This window comes from Camelus ferus, chromosome 14, assembly GCF_009834535.1.
Source record: "Camelus ferus isolate YT-003-E chromosome 14, BCGSAC_Cfer_1.0, whole genome shotgun sequence".
Lineage (NCBI taxonomy): Eukaryota > Metazoa > Chordata > Mammalia > Artiodactyla > Camelidae > Camelus > Camelus ferus.
This window is the reverse complement of record NC_045709.1, coordinates 34,311,147-34,330,122: the sequence shown is the minus strand read 5'-3', so window position 1 is coordinate 34,330,122 and position 18,976 is coordinate 34,311,147. Positions and strand designations below refer to the sequence as shown.

At 49.3% G+C, this 18,976-nt stretch overlaps 1 protein-coding gene across 2 annotated transcripts in view; it reads left to right on the top strand.

The window, feature by feature from the left end:
- The window catches only part of UBAC2 (UBA domain containing 2), a 147,738-nt gene extending 135,275 nt beyond the window's left edge, over positions 1-12,463 (top strand). For both annotated transcript variants that reach the window (XM_014568171.2, XM_014568170.2), the window contains one exon: positions 11,122-12,463. In XM_014568171.2, the coding sequence (XP_014423657.1) occupies positions 11,122-11,229 (108 nt within the window). In that variant the 3' untranslated portion in view covers positions 11,230-12,463. The remainder of the gene's footprint in view (positions 1-11,121) is intronic.
- Positions 12,464-18,976: the final 6,513 nt, after the last annotated feature.

Sequence of the window (18,976 nt, the reverse complement as noted above, 5' to 3'; positions counted from 1 at the left end):
GGTTGCAATTAGAGATATGAGCGTAAACTCATGCTGTGGGAAGTGTGTGTGTCTGTATACGTATCTTAGCTGTGTCAACCGGAAGGACTCACAAGCAGTGGCATCCCTGTAGCACTAAGCACACCTGGTGCCCAGACCTAGTTTCTACACACTGTGCCCATTCAGAGGAGCCAGCCTCCTGAGAGAAGCGGTGGGTCCCAGGCCGGGGTAGGGGAGGGACAAGATGACCTCGGACCACCTTATCTGAGGAAGTAAGGAAGTGCTCCTTAACTGAGGGGGCGGGGCATGCCGCAGGGATACTGCAGCCAGCTGGAGGGGGTCCTGCTGGCCAGATCTGGGACATCAGGTTTGAGCGTCAAAATAAATAAGGACAGTATAATATAATCCATTGAGGAAGAAAAAGAATCCATGAGTTCATACTTATATTAATAGACAAACATTTCCACCCACAAGGGAAAGGGAAATGCTCCTCCTTTCAGTAGATTGTAAAGCAGCAAATATAGAAAAAATTACGGTATTGGAAAATCACAATTTTGTAACTATCGGAGTAAAAATCAATTCAGGGAAAAATCATCCATATAGGAAGAACAGGCTATTTACATAATCTCAAAGTATCTCCCCACAAATTACTTATTAATTATTAAAGAAAAGTAGTTAACTACACACAGAGGAATTTGACACCCACTTACACAAGTGATCAAAATTACCCATAATGGAACAAAGAGGCATCGTGGGTATGCCCTGAAAAGGACGCATCAGTTATGAGTTTCAATAAAAATGGAATAACTTTGTGGGGGAGGATATAGCTCAAGTGGTAGAGCGCATGCTTAGCATACGCAAGGTCCTGGGTTCGATCCCCAGTACCTCCTCTAAAAATAAATAAATAAGTAAGCCTAATTCCCCCACCCCCGGAAAAAAAAAAGACAAAAAAGGGGGAAAAAAGGCAAAACTTTGATCATAAAGGAAAGGCAGGCAAACCCAACTTGAGGGACATTCAGTAAGATACCTGACCTGTACTCTCCAGCTATACTGATGCCACAAGAGGTTCCAGATTAAAGGACATTGGGAAGCATGCTGACTAAATGTCCCACATGGTCCTGGACTGGATTCTGTACTAGAAGAAGGTTTTGGTGAAAGAACATTTTAGTCAGTCTATGACATTGGACTGTAGATTAGTAGTGGTTTCATATTTATGTTAAGTTTCTAGGATTTGGTATCTATACTGACTGTGGTTAGGAAAGAGAATATCCTTGTTCTCAGCAAATTCACACTGGAGCACTAAGGGGTCAAGGGGCAGGATGTACGAGCTTGATCTCAGGCGGCTCCGGAAAAGTAAATCCGAGAGTGTGTGTGCGCGTATGTGTGTGTGTGTGTACAGAGAGAACGCAGTGTGGCGAAACAGTAACTGGTGAATCTGGATGAAGAGTAGTTGGGTTCCTAGTGCTCTTCTTGAAATTTTCCCATAGGTTTGTAATTATTTCACACTAGAAAGTTTCCAAAAATCTGTAAAAGTAAGTTGAGAGCATTCCAGTAACAGCCCTTTTAAATTTTGTTCTGCAAACATTGCTTTCTTCTCATCAAGCAGATCATGGTCAGCGTTTCACAGCTGATCACACCACGCAGGCCATCACCTCCCCATCCCCTGTCCCCAGAGCAAACACACCCCAGTCGGACCCAAGACACTCATCTCTGTGGCAGGGCTGTATGTATCCTGACTTCTCTGGAACTCAAGAGGGGCTTCTGGGCAGGGCTCCCACTGGCACCTCTCGGTTAGGCCACAGCAAGTGCTTTTGAAAGAAACCGATTGAATATGCCTGAGTTGACCCAGCCCCTCACCTTGCAGCTTCTCAGATCCTTTCAGTAACTGGTTCGGATTAAGAGATGGATTATTAAAGAGCCACAGTTCTCTTCCACTTCCACTAGCAGATTTCCCAAAAAAATGTTAGCCCCATGAGAAGAAAATAAAGCCAAGTAACTCAGTATTTGTAAGATATTTATGGTAACAGATTAAAAAATAAACTAATACCTTCAAATTGAAGTGAAAAGAAAGAAAGTTCTGTTATATTACTGTTTACTTGATAGAACCCAAGTCACATTCTTCCCAGAGCAGCCGTTAAGGATAGGAAGAATTTAAAGGTGAAATAGTTCTTTGTTTTGACACTTGGGGGGAAAAAAAGTGTCAAAAAGTGGTAACAAAGTGAATGTGTGTAATTGAAGTCTTTAGGGTCTTTTTTAAATGAATCATTTTCCTTGATCCTCCCAGAATAACAAGAGTGAGGTTAACATGTTGTCAGTATCAGTTTAAAATATCATGTACTTCTTCTTCTTGGCTCTGTTTTGAAAAGATGTAAATACAGGAGAGGTCATTTTTAACGTATGCTTCCTTATACATTGATTTTCTAAATCTTTTGTTTCTTGATCAACCTGAAATGGCCTTATAGGCTGTGGTACATTAAGACACAGAGTGCCCCTGGCAGTATTTATGTAGACACTCAGTAGTTTTTGTGGTAGATGCTAGAGAGATGGTAAGAGAAGAAAGGTGTTGTTCTTGCCCTCAAGACATTTACAATAACATTTACCAGTTTATAGTTATGTGTAGTCTCTTGGTTAATTTCAGCCTAGACACTAAAATATTTGTTAGTAACATTAAGATAGTTTGAATTAACAAAACTTTTTTATGCTTAATTTTTCAATTAAATGTGCTGTATTTTATTTAAATCTCAGTTGTGATTTTAGTGCATTAAGAGACTTAGTAATTTTCTAAACCAAGAAAAATAGAAATGATTATTTGAGTGTTTTCCTGATGTGAACAAATACTTTAGGGATGTTCCTGAGAGTTCTTTAAGATAGGAAATGCAGTTCTTTTATTTTGCAAACAAAGAGTATTCTAAGGAAGAATGTGCCTCTCTCATTAAGTCTAGTAATAGTCTAACATCCAGCTATAGAAATGTTTGCCCCCTTTTCTACATTTGCTATTAAATTTTGGGATTCTTACTTCTTCCCAAGCCACTCCTACCGGTTTCAGTGAGCACCTTTACCAGTTTATCACCCCAGCTCCCCTTGAGAAATGCCCAAACCAAGTGCCGCCCAGTAAACTCTATAACTACATGTGCTCAGATGTCTATCTTAAAAATAAGTGTATGCATTATTCCATTTGTTTTTTTCTTTTTAACCAAGGATTTTTATATTACATCCATAGTCAAGATTAACAAATAATGAAATTTTGTCACATAATTTTTTTTTAATCAAAGGGTAAAAAGCTTTCCAAGTTTGTCCCTCTTGAGCTCTCCCAAGCTTAGAAAGTGACCCTGTGGTTTAGACTTAATGGGACGCACAGGTGGAATCGGACGAGGACATTAAACAGGTCTAACTAAACCAATGCTGGGACTTAAGGAAAGGAAGATAAATATGGATGTTACAAATGTTGTCTCTTCATTGGTGTCTTTCCTTCCTTTTAGCCAGCCAGCGGTTGTCAGCTGTCTGCTCCGCCTGGCCTAACCACCGGGCTAGGTTCCTGTAACACGGAGATAAGCGGGCAGCGCTTCCTGCCCTCATGCTGCAGATCCAGCGCGGGGAGCCGGGCTCGGGGATGGCTCTGGTCAGCTCTGAGCACGGCCTCCAGTGCTGTTGAAGGGTTGCTGGCACTGGGAGGGTGGGGGCAGTGGCATTTGTAAAGACGTGGTCTGGTGAAAAGCGCATCAGATTTGGGGAAGCAGAGGTGGAGGAGGCTGGGGTGGAGGGTGACTGGTAGGGAAGGGCACCACTTGGGGAGCAGAGGCCCTCAGCTTTGCATGGACTTTCCCTTCTATGTTGTAGGCATTAAGGAACAGGGAGTCAAATCATTGGGTTTCCCTGGAGGATGGACCAGATGCAGAGGAAGGGGTGTATTATGAGATCACAAACACGTGTGTGATTTCTTCCATCCTTGCCCAGGAAACATGTTCCGGTTCAGGTGCTTATGAGACTCTTGCCCAGACAAGATACGGTGCTGCTTAGTACATCTATAATACATGAGACGTGTCGTGTGGATTCCACCCACGTTCTCTGAAATACCCATTGGCCCAGGTAGAGCGAGAATAGCGCACAAGACCCTCTCAGTCTTAGCTGATAACCAGCAACATGTAGTCAATATGAGAGAATCTAAATCTCAGTGAGTCTCTCGTCATCTCCGGAATCCTCACCACTGCCTCCAAAAAACCCACCTAAATTCCAAAATTCACACCTTATGAAAACAGTCCCCTCACTAGTAGGTATCTGCTCCGAGATACACTCAGTGCTTCGGCTCTGAGCATCTGGAACCACAGTGAGCTGGGTGTTGTTCTGGAGACACCCATGTAGTCTGGCAGGTGGTGAGCTCCACGGGGCCTGTTCCCGCCTCGTCCCTGTTTCCCTCCCAGCACAGAGCCCGACACACAGCAGCTGCCCCAGTGGCAGTTAAAGAGATGAACGTGAAGGTATGGGCCGTGGGCTTCTCTTTCAAAAGAACATTTGTTTTCGCTTAAAAATGTGCTAGAGATGTTTCCATCTCTAATCCCTAATGCTAGAGATAGAATGTGTTATTTGTTAGGGTAAATACTGAGTGACAAATAATTAACCAGCTTTCAGGGGTGCCTAATTCTGCTGGGTACTAAAAGATTTAAACAAGGGAGCTCTCCCAGCCTGTAGCAAGGGCCTTCTCAGGACCAAACCCCGAAGCAAGCAGGAGGGTGCAAAGACGAGGGGCTGTCAGCAGCCGGGCAGGAATGTAAAATAACCAGACACAGTCCACTCAGCCAACAGGGGCGGCCAAAGGGTTCAGCAATTCCAAGTAGTAGAGGGGTTGAGTGGGAAGGAAAGGGAGCTGTGCTGACCCACAGGGGTCTGACAGTGAGGCTGCCCTGACAGGGCACAAACGACAGTTATAATGAGAGCAGGGACGGGCAAGCCACATCTAGGACTTCCCTGGGGCTGCCCCTCCCAGGAGAGTGCACATGTGGCCTGGGAAGTGGCCTGCCACCAGTGGGCAGCCTGGCCGGGGGCTGGTTGGGGCTGCCTTTCAGATGGGCATCACTTTGTGCAAGCGTCAGAATTTGGGAAGTAAGAACCCAAAAAAACCATTTGTTTTTGACACTCTTAACTAAAGGGAAGTTAAAGAAAACCACATTCTTACTTGAACAAAACAAGCAGAGGCATGCTTCACTGGGGGAATTGCTGTACATCTCATTGGAATGAGTGTCCTGTTTCACTCATGTCAGTAGTTGAATTGCACGTAGAATGTTAAAGTGGGATTTTACTCATTTTCTTGAGTAAGAATTATCTTGAGATAGTAGAGACACATGTCCCAACCACAGAGGATTTTAAAAAAGAAAAGGAAAGGAAAGGAAAACTGGTACCAATTCATCTCCTGTCTCTATACTTTTCTTGTTCAGTGTGCTCTCTCTCTGGGCAACATATTTTAGGAAAAACATACTCCACCTTGTCCTCCTTTGGAGCAGTGTCAGGTGACAGTGACAGGGTTCTCCTGTCCAAAGTCCCATACCTCGGGCCAGCCCCCCGGGGAGCAGCTGACAGAGTCAGAGGTCAGGTGGGGGAACTTTCATAAATGTGTTTCCATCTCGGGGATGAAGCTGAGCGGCAGTGTCAGTGCCAGCCCCTCCTTGCTGTCATCTGATCTGGCCTCTAGGAAGTCGAGTTTTCAACCATGAGAAACAGGCGTTGGAGATGTTACCTTTGACTAGCTCGAGCTCGAATGAATAAGCGATGGGGAGACAGGAAGAGCGTAACACCCTCCTTGGATATTGACCAGCTGCACCTAGTTTCTAAAAGAAGTTAGAGAAAAGGATCACTTAGGTGTTTAGACCAGAAACCAAGATGAACTCTGGTGAACTCTATTCTGATGTTTTGTGGTGAAAATTTTTAGACGGAAACTTTCCTGTGATGCAGAGGCAGGAGGAAAGTACTTACTGGGCTCTGAAACAGAGAAGTAACGTTGAAGGAGATGCTTTTTAGAAAATTCCTGTGGGACATTTTGTACGTTTTCCAGACGGCTGCAGACCCCGCTAGTCCAGCACTGACCAAGGTGCTCTTGACTCTGCTTTTTCCTGTCTGGCTTCATTCGGGCTCACCACCTTAGTTTTTTTCAGGGCAATTCTTCTTTACATGATTTAAGCCTAGAAGTAAGCAGCAAAAGTTGCTTGCTTTGTTCTTCAGCATGACTGTATTCAGCCGCCGCGGGAGGTGTGGGTGTACTTAGGTGTGCAGTCGGGGTGTAATCAGGTCCCCGTCATCTGGGGAGCACAGGCCTCTCCCTGGACCAGTGACCCAGGTCCTGGGGGGTGAGGAGGTGGTTCTTCTGCTCCGGGACCTCCTTCCAGCCACTCCACGCTCACCGTGGCCCCCTACGTTTGATCGTAGTAAAAGACACGTCAGTTCTTTAACCAACAAAGGATATAAAACTAGCGAAGTGGAAGCAGTTAAAGTGAGTGCCAAAAACAAAACCCAAGGGCAGTTTTATCACGTAGGATGCTCTGATCCGAGGCTGGAGAGATTCAGAGGAGTCCTCACACACCTGACTGATCACTTTTAAGTGGGACAAAAATTATCCTAAGAGGTGACGCTTACTGAGCACCTGATACGTGCCAGTCACTGTTCCAGGCCTTTCACACACGCCTCTCTTAGCCTTGGAACTGTGAGAAAGCTGAGAGCCGGAGGCTTCAGTCCCGACCGGGGCTCACACAGTGACATCTTGGAGCTCCCTCTGCCACCTGGCAGGGTCCCCGCCTCCCAGCAGCCGCAGCTGGGGTGATTTTTTTGCACTTGGGTCAGACCTAAAACAGCTGCCAGCCTCTCCTGTTTTATTCTAAGGAATCGTGAACCTCTAGAATCCTCTCGGTTTCTGCTTCCCCGACCACCCACCCGCGGGGCTGCATGGGCCTGTTTTCTCTTGATGCCTCTGAGCTCAGGAGTCATGCCTCCTGTGAAAATGAGCCTTCGCAGATGGTTAGGAAACACACGAGGTTGTGCAGGTCGGGCGCTGATTAACATTAAGGCCTGAGCCCGTGATTTGCAGTGTCCTCCATGAGGGCTGAAGCCGTCTGCTGACTGTGCTGCTGGTCCTGCCGTGGTTCTTGCCATCCTGGACACGACTGCTGAGCCCCCCAAAGAGGGGCAGCACTGGGAGGCACGGCCACCCCGCCTGGCTGCGGGCCCCACGGGCACCGGCCACCGAGGGACCCGGGGAGCTGGAAAGCACCGTCGGGACCGCTCTCTCTGCGTCCTCGGGTTTTCTGATCATTTTCCTCACATCCATGCCTAGGCAGGCAATTTCATTTTTCTGTGGATGTTTATAGTTTTGGACGTTAAGGGAGACTTACAGATACTCTTTCTTCTTGTGATTGATACTATTTCTACTTTGTGAGCTCTCCCACTGGTCACAGTACTGGCAGTGAAAATTTTCTCATCCCACCTGTCTTCTCCCCCCGAAGAAACACCAGAAGCTCCAAAGCCAGCTCTCACTAAAGGCATAATGCACGTATGTAACCACAAAGACTCTTTTCAGCAAAAACCCGTGAAAAACCGAGCTTGGTTGGTCGTCAAAACCGGTGACAGCATGTGTGGTTGTTTGTGTCTGAGGACGAATGAACTCGGGAGGAAGCCTCGCATGCCAGGACCGTGTCTCTCCTCACGCGGGACATCACTTACACAACTGGGATGCGGCCTGACCATCCCGGACCCCAGGCGCTTTTCCCACCCTGGCCCCAGAGCAGCAGCCCACCCCAGCATCTTCTGGATTCCAGATTCAGAGTTGGTGGAGAGAAACTTGAGTACAGGTGGAAGCTGTGGGCTGGCAGCCCAACCAGGTACCATCACCAGGCAGGGCAAGGCTAATGCATCATCATCTCCAGGTTATAAATTGTGATTTGCTGAACAAGCGTAGTTGTTCCTGCCGGCTGGGTGCAGAGAAGCAGCCAGTTCTTAGCTATGCTGAAAGTACTGGAAGTGACAGACGTGACAGCAAGCGTAGCATCTGCCACACTGTTCACTGTCATTGAGGATGGCCAAGTCTTGGGCCATGATGTCGTGTCCATGAGTGACAGTCAAGCAAAGCTGCCCACCTCCTCCCTGGGTCACACTCTCCCCACTGAAGATCCCAGTCCTTAACCAGAAGTAATTGAAACAAACATCATAAAAGGTTACTTCAGTCCAGGAGGGGAAGTAACCTGGCAGGCGCACCTGGATCCGCGAGGTGGTTTCTCCCTGTTGACACACGTCCAACACGAGTCCTGTAGCCCCTCTCCCTGAGTGACACTCAGTGTGACGTGCCCCCAAGGAAAGAGAAAAGTGTGGATTCTGAGAATTGAATGGCAAAAGTGATGTTTCACATCTGGCAGAAGCCTGAAACAGATTATCAGACAGATGACTCGTGAGATGTGAAGAGCCTTGAGGTCTGGAGGCACCAAACTGCTCCGGTTGACACAGGATGCCACCAAGACATGTGCCCTTCTCATCACCTCCAGAGGTGATGGTGACGTGCGCCATGGATAATAAGAATATGAAGTAAGTTTGAAACTGGTTAAAATTCTAAAAAACTGTTGACGAGCCACTCGGATAGAAATGGGAGGTCTCGAGTAAGTCCCGGGCCCTGGCTGTGATCTTGTCTGCTTGACATTTTAACTTGAGTGACGCTGTGGAGGTTAGCAAATCTGCTAATCAGATGTAGGGACGATGCAAGTTTGAGGGAGCTGACTGACACAGTAGATAAGAGAATTATAACTGAAAATAGTTTGGGTTGGCTAGAAAGTGATCAGAGAAGTTTGACAGAGATGTGCACAGCCCAGAACCGGGATTAAGCCTACTTGGAGGTCAGGCCCTGGCACATTTCACGCAGGGTTTAGAGCAGGCCCAGCCTAACTCGCCACCCCAGGATGATGTGGCCACACAATCAGGGCGTGTGTACACCCATGTAGCTGCATGCAGGCCCCCAGCTAAAGCACTCCTCCGCTGTGACGAGGGCTGGGGTCACAGGACAGCACAGGCCAGCTGCCCTTTGCCCTGGGCAGACCACGCCAGTGGGACCGTATTCTGCAACCACACAAATAGGTGTGTGTTGGAAGGGGAGGGGCTGGCTGGAAAGTGCTGGATTCTGAATCACAGGGATGAACAGAGGCAGCCGTGGCCCTCCTTCTCAGAAGGCTTACGTGTGGTAGGGAGACGCAGCCGTGCCCATACATGCAGATAAAAGGCACGGCCACGAGGAGCCCAGGACAGAGGTCATTGGGGCCACAGGACTTCTACTCTGGGTTCCTCCTCATCTGGGAGACATGGGAAAGAGCCACATGCCCCAGATCCCGTGGATGAAGACAAGTTAACCAGGCTGAGGGCAAAGGAGAGAGTCTCCTAGCGGAGGACACACCAGCAGTGAGGGAGGGAGACGCTGAGCCACTTGGCCTGGGACGGACCAGGAGCTGGGGTGCCGGCTGAGGGGAGGAGGATGCGCACAGGGCCTCATGCAGAAAACGAGCAGGGCTGTTTCCTGTAGCTTCAAAAGGCAAATTAGGGCTTTTGAGTTCCCACGGGTGGCAACCAGTTGAGACGCAGATTGTGTTCACTTGCAGAAGAGCTTTCCATCTTGGCTGATGAGTGAAGAGTGTTCGTGCTTTTCTGGCAAAGGTTGTTCTTTCTTTGAGCAGATGAGAGCAAAGATCCCTGCCCTTCTGTCCACCAGCGCCGGGAGTCCAGCTGGAAACCACCTCCCCCAGGCCGCCCTTAGGAAGCAGCCGGCCAGGCCCCGATGTCTGAGCGCAGCCTGTACACACATGTGCATGGGGTGTGCGTGCACGTGGAGAACCAGAATGAGGTTCTGTGCAGGGAAGACCCTCAGTGCGTGCTTTTTGTAAATCCTGGTCTTAGCCCATTAACTATTCATGACCCACAGATGAGGGATCACAGCCTCAGTTTGAAAAACACTGACCAGAACCCCAGGTTTTGAATCCCTTCTCAACCAGGTTAGCCCCTCCCTAAGGCTTCCTGGGCGTCGAGGAGTCTGGGGTCTCCGTCGCCCCTGCACGCTCCCCCGCTTGGCTCTGCGCCTCCTGCCCGGGGTGGGAGGGTGGGAAGCAGAGCTCTTACCACCCGTAGCCACGGCCCTTGGTGGCCCACGCGGAGGAAGATTAGAATTAGTGACTAAGTCCCCAGTCCGTGTTAACTCACACCTTGTTGAAAATGTCAGCGTCTGTAATAGTAACACTTTCCACTATATGTTGTTGCAAATGTGGCATATTTCAATATAAGTAAAAAAAAAAAATGCCTGTAGCTAGTCCAAGGTCGTAAGTATTTTTATAATACATTTTTAAGTGCGAAATATTTACAAATAAACTAAAATGATAGTAGTGACACTGCCTATTTCGACCCTGGAGACCGCCTGTATAATAAAAGTACAGGAAGCCTCTATATTGACAGCTTCAGGATTTGTGGTCAGAAAAAATGCAGGCCTCGTTGTTTCATGCTCTGTGGCTTTAGCTCTCCTCCGCGCGGTTCTGCCCCGGCTTCGCCACCTCTGCCCACCGGGACTGACGTGCCGTGAAACGCGGGAGAGGGACGGGCACCCGCCGCGCTCTGCCTGTGCGGCCCCAGGCCCTCAAAGTCGTGCTCACGGTCAGAGTTGGCCGGCATCAGGAGCGGATCCTCAGTCGAGCAGTTGTTGATGTGTGTGTGCGCGCGTAGGGAAAGGCGGCTTTGATAAGGTGTGCTGCGGCGATCACGTTTGGCTCTGGAGCAGTGTGGTAAGGCGGGGGAGCGCAGGGCTGCTTCGGCAGACCTGCTTCGCAGGCGGCGTCCCGGGAGCCCATCTGCCCTCTCCTCTGGGGGCAGGCAGGTCACCGCCCCTCGGCAACTCCCTTCTTCATCTCTAAAACGAGGATTCAGTGAGAAAATGCACATCTGTTGGCTGTATATAATCACCTTAAAATGTTGTGCTTGTTGTAATTTTATAAACATCAGATTTCACATGGAAATGAAAATTTTGTTTAATTTTTTTTGATTTAACCTATCCTACAAAACTTACATGACCAGCATCTTGGGGCTAAGGGATCAGTGGCTGTGTCATCAGCTTTATGAGGCTTCTGGTCTTGTTTCTGTTTTCAGGTTGCCCGGCTCATGGAGATGGGGTTTTCCAGAGGTGACGCTTTGGAAGCCCTGAGAGCTTCAAATAATGACCTTAACGTGGCCACCAACTTCCTGCTGCAGCACTGAGGGTCCCAGCGGACAGCACAGGGACTTGTCAAGCTGCTGACCACAGGGGGCGTTGTCCCTGCTCCCGGATCAGCCCAAGGACCCAGCACTCTCTGGCGCACTGTTCTCGCTGTCCTCTTGGGCAAAGGGTACTCCCCGCTGCTCTCCCTTAATTCCAAGATCATTACCATTAAGTATCAAAAAATAAGTTTGCCATTAAAGTAGCATGTATTTTCTATCTTTATTTTTTATGGGGTATTTTCCTTGGTTTGGAGAATCATCACTTTGTTCCTAATGTGTTTAAAATGCATTAAAGTGCAGATTTCTGCAGGCAGTTGAATAGCACTCCAGATGGGAAACTACTGCTATTGTAATATTCCTTTTGCCATAATGCATCTTCCTACATTATATCTGATCATAAGTGTCAGAAAGGGGAAAGGGGAATGTTACTCAGAAAGGACCTGTCAAACTTTCTTCCTGATGGACTTTTTTCATTGCTTTTTTTTTTTCTCTCGAATTTGCTTTCAAACCCCAGTGGCTATTCAGGGTCCCCACTTCCTAGGGGTGAGCAGCTCATATCTGCTGCACACAGTGTTGGCCAGGCCCAGGTGATGAGGGAGAAACAGGGAACTAAATCCTCCTCTACTTGTTCCAGCCCCTTCCAGTCCAAGGGCTTTTCCCCAGCTACTCCACACTTCCATTGAAAAATCATCATAATTGGATACCGATTCGAGGTTCTGGAATACTCTGTGAAACTTAACTGGAGTTAATTGTGTTTAGGATATCCAGTTAGCCATTCAGGCTGTAAGTAAAACTGGGACAAAGAGAAAGCAAAGAGAAGAGTGGGCTTCCAGGAGGAGTACGGGGCCTACCCAGAGGGGAGAACAGAAGAGTAAACACCTTGCCCGCCCCAGCTGCAGGGCCAGCCCCTCCGCAAGCAGGTTCCCCCTGGCCCCGGGGGTTATCGGGATGGCAGCGTGGGGCAGCGTCGACTGCAGAGGACCCCATCAGGGAGAGGAGGTGGAGGTTGGAGTGGACAAACCTGAAAAGATCTAAAGCGGGTGACTATTAAGATTTAAGGAAACTGTGCAACTATTGTGTTCTGCAAAGCAAGCAGAAGTGTTTCAATCTGATGCAAATTTAGACACGCGTGATACTTACAAAAAAGTTTTTAATGTGTTTTATTTTACCTTTTGGTATTTTTTATTAGACTTACCTCAATAAAACTTTGTTCTAGGCTGTACAAAACAAAAAATTGCCAGACTGTTCATCTTTCTTCGGAAGATTTGGGTGTTTTTTTTGAAGTGAGAGAAGCCCTTTTGTTCCTGTAAGTAGGACTGGCCCTGCGAGGCCCTGTCCTGAGTCTTGTTAGGGCCATCAATTGCTCAGAATGGGGGTGGAGGTGACTTTCTGGGGGTCCAGCTGGTCCCAAGCACAGGCTCCCACCTCGAGTTGTAAGGACTGTTGACAGTACTGAGGACATCCTCAACTGCGTTCACTGGTGGGGCCCAGACAGGATGGCCCGAGATTAAGGATTTATTTATCATCTGAGGCAAATCTAAACCCACCCTCTGTGCTTCTAGTGCACAAGGTCACAGGGACAAGCCACTGTATCCACAGACACACCATCTCCCACATTCCTTCTCCCCTCCAGACAGCACCCAGCAAAGTGAAACCAAACCAGAGGTAAAATCCTCAGTTGATTCCTTTCACTGCTCCTCTCCTAGAGGATGGGGAGAGGATGAGGCAAAGGCCCCACCGTAGGGATCGCAACATTGAAAAGGATTCACCACCCCAACTTCATTTGTTTTCTGGTCAAGATGTGCTCCTAAATGAGAGCGCCTTGTCTGGCTGGAAGGAGCCTTGTGATCCTCTGTCCAGTCCTTTAATGGAAACTGAGGTCTGTACAGGTGGTGCGACCTCCGGACAGGCACCTACGGTAGTGGAGCTGGGAGACCCCTCCAGTTTGTCCTGGCCTCCTTCACCTCTTTTCCAGTTCCTTACAGCTGCCAAGGTGCCACCTTCCCCATGGTGACCCGTTGTTGTCCATCCTTTTCCTACAGCTTCCAGGCTACTGTCTCCCTTCATTCTTCACCACCGTCTAGGACATCCCTGTCCCCCCACCCACCTCCCACGTGTCTGACTTCACTCTCGGATGCCCTTCTGTGCCTTACTGCCTTACTACCCTTGACCCGCTCTTGCTTCCTGCACGTTTGACACAAACTGCACCCACCACAGGAGTGTGAGTTCCTCAGAACACCCACAGGTCTTGTCAGGACACCTGGAATCTTCCAGGCTCATGGGACCCCCCCTAAAGGAAAACCTTTCGTGTTCCATGCCTGAGGATGCAAACCAGAGGAGGGCATCAGCGAGCCATTTGCTTTGGTTTCCTAAGGTCTAGGAGAGATGGTAAAAGATGGGGCCTAATTTTTAAGTGAGCAGATTCCATATTGTAAAATAAGAGGAAGAAGGAAAAAACTATCTACAGTGAACTGCAACCCCCCTCATTCCCAAATAAGGGAAAGCCTGCCTCTGAAGTCCTGATTCATAAACCTAGATTGAGTTTGGAATTAGAAAGTAAACATTTTGGGGGAATTTGAGCGCCTGTGCTCCGGCCCCTCGGCCCCTGCCCAGGGCTGCTCCTGGAATTGGGTCACAGTTAGCATCTCCCCCTCTGGCTGCTCTGGACCTGGGCTCCGGCGTCTGGCTGGGGAATTCCAGCCCCCTTGCAACCTGCATGGGCAGTGGGAGGAGAGAAGGAAAGTTCCAGGTGTTCCACCTCCAGACTTCCCCTTGGGGACTGTCCTGACAGCCTGCCTCCTGCCCCACTCCTCCCAGCTGTGACCAGTCGCAGGGCCCCAGGTCTCCTCTCTGGTGCTGGCCGCCGTGCTATCTGCACAGAGAGGGAAACCTCTGACAGATGTGGGGAAACCCTCTCTTGTTGCCCAAGGCCAGGATTCCTCCCGAGGGGTCAAAGTCGTCTTCCCAAACCACTAAATGTGTCCAGAGACAGGTCCCCCCAGCCCTCCCAGTCTGCTCCCAACTCCCAACATGCTCTGAGAAACTGCAGCCCCTCTCCTGATCCTGCAGACATTCAAGTTCAGGCTGTCAACCCAAGACTGTCTGTGAGTGTTGGTGGCCATGCAGTGTCCCCTGTGAGACTAAACTGGCACTAAGGACAAGTCCCCTTTTCAAAGGTGGCCAGGTAGAACCTAAAGGGCAGATTGGCTTTGATACTTTGGGGGTTTTTAACTGGAGGCCCTGGGTTCCTGTGGCGCCAGCCCCGAGAGCCTCTGTTTTAAAGCCCTTATTCTGAACTTAGCCCTTGAGTACGAGGATTGTGGCTGTCAGGTAGTCCCTGTGAAAGCGTGCCCCTCGCTCCAGGCCGAAGGTAAAGGGGAGGACTTGTCAGAAGGCCTGTGTTGTGGTGGGAAAGGGGGTCCCAGCTCGGTGCTCCTCGGCCTCATCTGGTCCCCCTGACCCTGCAGCGGTGTGCTGAGCCCCCTGATGAGGAGCGGGGGAGCCCAGCCCAGGTGGCTGACTTTTCTGTCCTACAGGATTGTCATTTCATTTCTTCACAGGGGACTGTGGTCAGTTTTGCTCTTTTGCTGTCCTTAGAGTCGGGGGAGGGGGTGTTGTAAGACCGTGTGCTGATGTATCTGGGCGTGGCTCAGCCCAGTAGTACTTCTGTGCAGATGCCGCAAAACCTCGATTTCTGCCGCCTGTGACTGACCCCAGCCTTTTGGATGCACCAAGCTACAGGGTCAGAGGTCTTTTCAAAACGTGGAATCTGCCCCCTACCCTCCAGTGGGTGTGGTGGGTCAGGGTTCCCTTTTCAGCAGGCTGGGCCCTGTCAGGTTTAAATCTGCACAGAGATAAATGTGACATCAACACCTGCCTCAAGGACCTGAATAAAGGAGGAAAGCAAAACAGTCAAGCAAATAATCAGAAAAGCCAGCCCCCCCAGCAAAGCAGACTCGCCGGGGAAGAGACGGGCCCCAGTGTGGGCAGAATAAGAAAGAAAACCCAACACCGACTCCCAACCTCTGGTTTCTGGTTGTATGAGGGGCTGTTTTAAATATTTATGGAATTTTAAAATCTGGAGCTCAAAACCACTCCAAAATGATCAAAACAGATTTGAGGATACTGTTGCTTTGGGCAGAGGAGGGAGGTGGACACATGGGAGACGGCGCGGGGCGAGTGGGCGCCCGTTTCACTGCCGTTTTAAATACCTGGCGTAGATGCTATACGCAGCGTCAGGGCTGAGAATGAGCCTCCCCAAAACATGCCACTATTGCATGACTATTTTGAGCTAAAGGCAGGAGACCCTGTGGGTTCAAGCAAAACTATTACCCTTCCCCTAACTACCTAGAAGAAGTTAAATTGGGGATTTTTCCCAGGAAATAGTTTCACCAGAGGGAAATTTTATCTAAAGTGGCCCCATCAGTACATCAGGGCAAACATCTAATTACCCAACATCAGTTCTTCTCCTTGTCATCCTGTGAGCGACCCTCCTGTCCTTGGAAGCCCCAGGCCCCTACCCTGTTCCCTAGATCAGGATGGGCTACAGACCTCATTTTACCTTTCTGTCTCTGAACCTCTCATGTGTGTGGGGTCTCTGACCATCTCATGTAGGTAGGATTCCCATACGTACAAATCTAAAATTTCTATCTCATGTCAATTTAATTCTTAGACCATCCAGAAGAACCTAGAAGGTTAGAGGAAACCTACCAGCAGTACTGTGCTCTATTATGAAACATTCAGTAAAAAGCTGAAACCCTTCAAAGAAATCTCACATCCTCTCCTTAGGGCTTGCAGACTTCTTCCAGGGGTTCACACTCCGAGGGCCTAGTGCATCCATGTTGGGAGAGCCCCAGGGCCTCAGGCTGGTGGAATGTGGCTGCAGCCACGAGGCATTAGAACCAGGGGGAACATGCATCCTTAGGGGACTCCTTACTCTGCTCCCCTCATTTCACGGTGGAGACACTTCCGGCCAAGCTCCTGGTAGAGCCTAGGGGAGCATTTCCTCAGGACTTACCTATGGATTCAGACACTTTCCAGGAGATTCCTGGATTCATGGTCCCAAACCTTACCCCTCCTGTCCAGAGCTGGTGGCACCAGACCAGGTGGCACCATCCTCAGAGCACCAGACCAGGAGTGCTGGACTGCGACGTCTGGTGGGGCTTATGGTTTGAGTGGGAATTAATCCACTTTGGTCCCACGTATGCCCCCAGCCTAGTCACACGGAGGTCAAGAAGCAGGCGCCTCAGGTGCAGGACACAGACCTGCTGGGACTGAGGGCTGAGGGAGGGGCTGGTTCCTGGGACTTGGGGGCTGTGGCCAGCACCCCACAGGGCAGGATGCAGCATTTCAGAACAAGCCCCAGCCCTCCAGGGGCCCCTCCCAGAATGCTGGCCAAGTGATGCTCACAGTAACCAGTGACTCTACAAATGTCAATGACTATTTGAATGCCAGTGACCCTCTGCCTCATGTACCGAGGGCTGAAATAACTGTAATTATCCTGTGGGTAAGGTTGGCACCACTGCTCTGCCCTGGCTTCCCTTGTGTGCCTTCCCCCGCAGGTCCGACAAGTACTCTCAGTATTAACAGAATACAGTCTCTGCCCTCTGGGGGAGTGGCCGCCCTGAAGGGTTCCTGGACCAGATTCAGTCCTGTGTGGGGAGGCAATTCTTAGATGCCAGCAGGGTGTCCAAGAATTCAACTCAATTCTGACACCATCTCCCCAGAGACACATTCCACAGGAGAGCTTCTCAGTCTCACAAGACGCCCCCCTCCCCAACTTCAGATGCCAGGTGCCAGGCCCAGGATATGACCGACTGGCTGCGAATCAGAAGTTCCCACCACCTCCTCCTCGGTTTCAATTAATTTGCAAGAACAGCTCACAGAATTCAGGAAAACTCATTTGCTCACTAGATTGCTGATTTATTTTGAAAGGATATTAAAGGATGCAACGAATCCACAGCCAGATGAAGGGATGCGCAGGGCAAGGTATGAAGAAAGGGCTCAGAGGTTCCATGCTGTCTCCGATTCCCACTCTCCCCAAATCTCCACGTGTTCACCAGCCCAGAAGCTCTTCGAAACCTGGCCTCTTGGGGTTTTCATGGGGCCTTCATTATATAGGCACGATGGACTAAATCATTGGCAATTGCTGACTCAGTCGACCACCAGACCCTCTCCCCTCTCTGGAGGGCAGGGGAGTGGAACTGAAAGTTCCAACCCTCTCCTCAGAGGGTTAGTTCTCCTGTCAATCAGCCCTCATCCTTAGGTGCTTTCAAAAATCACCACATTCACATAGTGGAAGACACCTACATCATCCTCAACTCTTAGGAAATTTCAAGGGTTTTAGGAGCTGAGAGCCAGGAGCTGTGGATGAAAATCAAATATATATATATGAGAAATAATTATGGTCATCTGAGTGACCAAATATATATTTCTTATGAATCACAATATTGCACCAGTATGTTTAATACAAATGGCACGGGCCAGAAGCCCTCTTCTCCTAGGCTGGGAACTTGTAGTCAGTCAATTAATAATGGAAAGTTGAGTAAAATGCAGAACAAACATACACACACACACAGACAGGCCCCGACTTATGCACAACTCTGAGATGCATACATGGAATCTGCTAAGAGGATTTCTATCGTAGCATCGATCAAGAATAGTGAGAAAGTCATTCAGATTGGGAGAATCGCCAAGGAGGTCTCCCAAGGGGCAGCAGTAAGGAAGCGTAGGGGCCTCTGCGTCTGATTTCCTATTCTGCTGCCTGGACGGCCCCCAAGACCTCACTGAGCTGGAACAGATGAGGGCCAGCGTGTCACCGGTTCCCGTGCCACACTGGGGGACAGGGATTCTTGCTCAGCATCCCCGAAGCAGCCAGCCTGGCTCCCAGCTCCCGGCTCGTCTGCCTCACACAGTGAGGTCCCAGGAAGGGCACCGTCGGGGACGGGGACTCTCCCCTTCTGCACATCTTGAGTTCTGGTGGCTGGACCAATAATAAAATTGACACAAGACAGGTTAACAGGAGAAAAAGAAACAAATTTTAATTCATGAGCAGGGAAGTCTCATAGAAACAGGTCCTAGGAAGTGGCCAAAGCAGGCAGCTTTTATACTTTTTAGACAAAGAAACAATAAATTTGTGAGGAATTGACAGGACAAAGAAACTTGGGCTTTGGCTGTTTCATTAGTGAAGACTCTGAACAGAACTTGGGCTTGGGGTAGGCAGTTAAAGAGGTAACAAGGTCTGCTTATACAGGCTTCTCAGCCTGAATTCCCTGGCGATAGGGTGGCCTTCCACCTCCAGGTGCAGGAAATGGACCTTTCATAGGAGAGATTTATTTCCTGCTTTGAGGGAGTCAGGAGGGTCAGAGTGTCGCTCTTGCATCGGCTCTTTCTTAGGTAACTTTAATTCAAAATAATCAATATGCCTCTGGGACCCACAGCACTGATCAGAGGTCCAGTGCAGTTGACCTCAGCCCCTAAGGGGGTGTCCCCCCAGTGTCAGTCTCTCTGGCTCTGCCCTCCTGTACTCCCCTCCCCTCTCTGTTCAGGTTTCTCTCCAACGTTGTGTGGTACCAGCCTCACACCAGCCACTGTCTTCCCAGATGAGAGTGGATGCCAGCCAGAGGCGAAACAGGTGATTGGACCAAGCCACCTTCACCGAACACAGAAAGAAAACAGCTAAAGATACTCACTGGGCTCGCACAGAAATCACACAGCTGAAAGGGATCAGTCCTCGTCTTGGCTAATG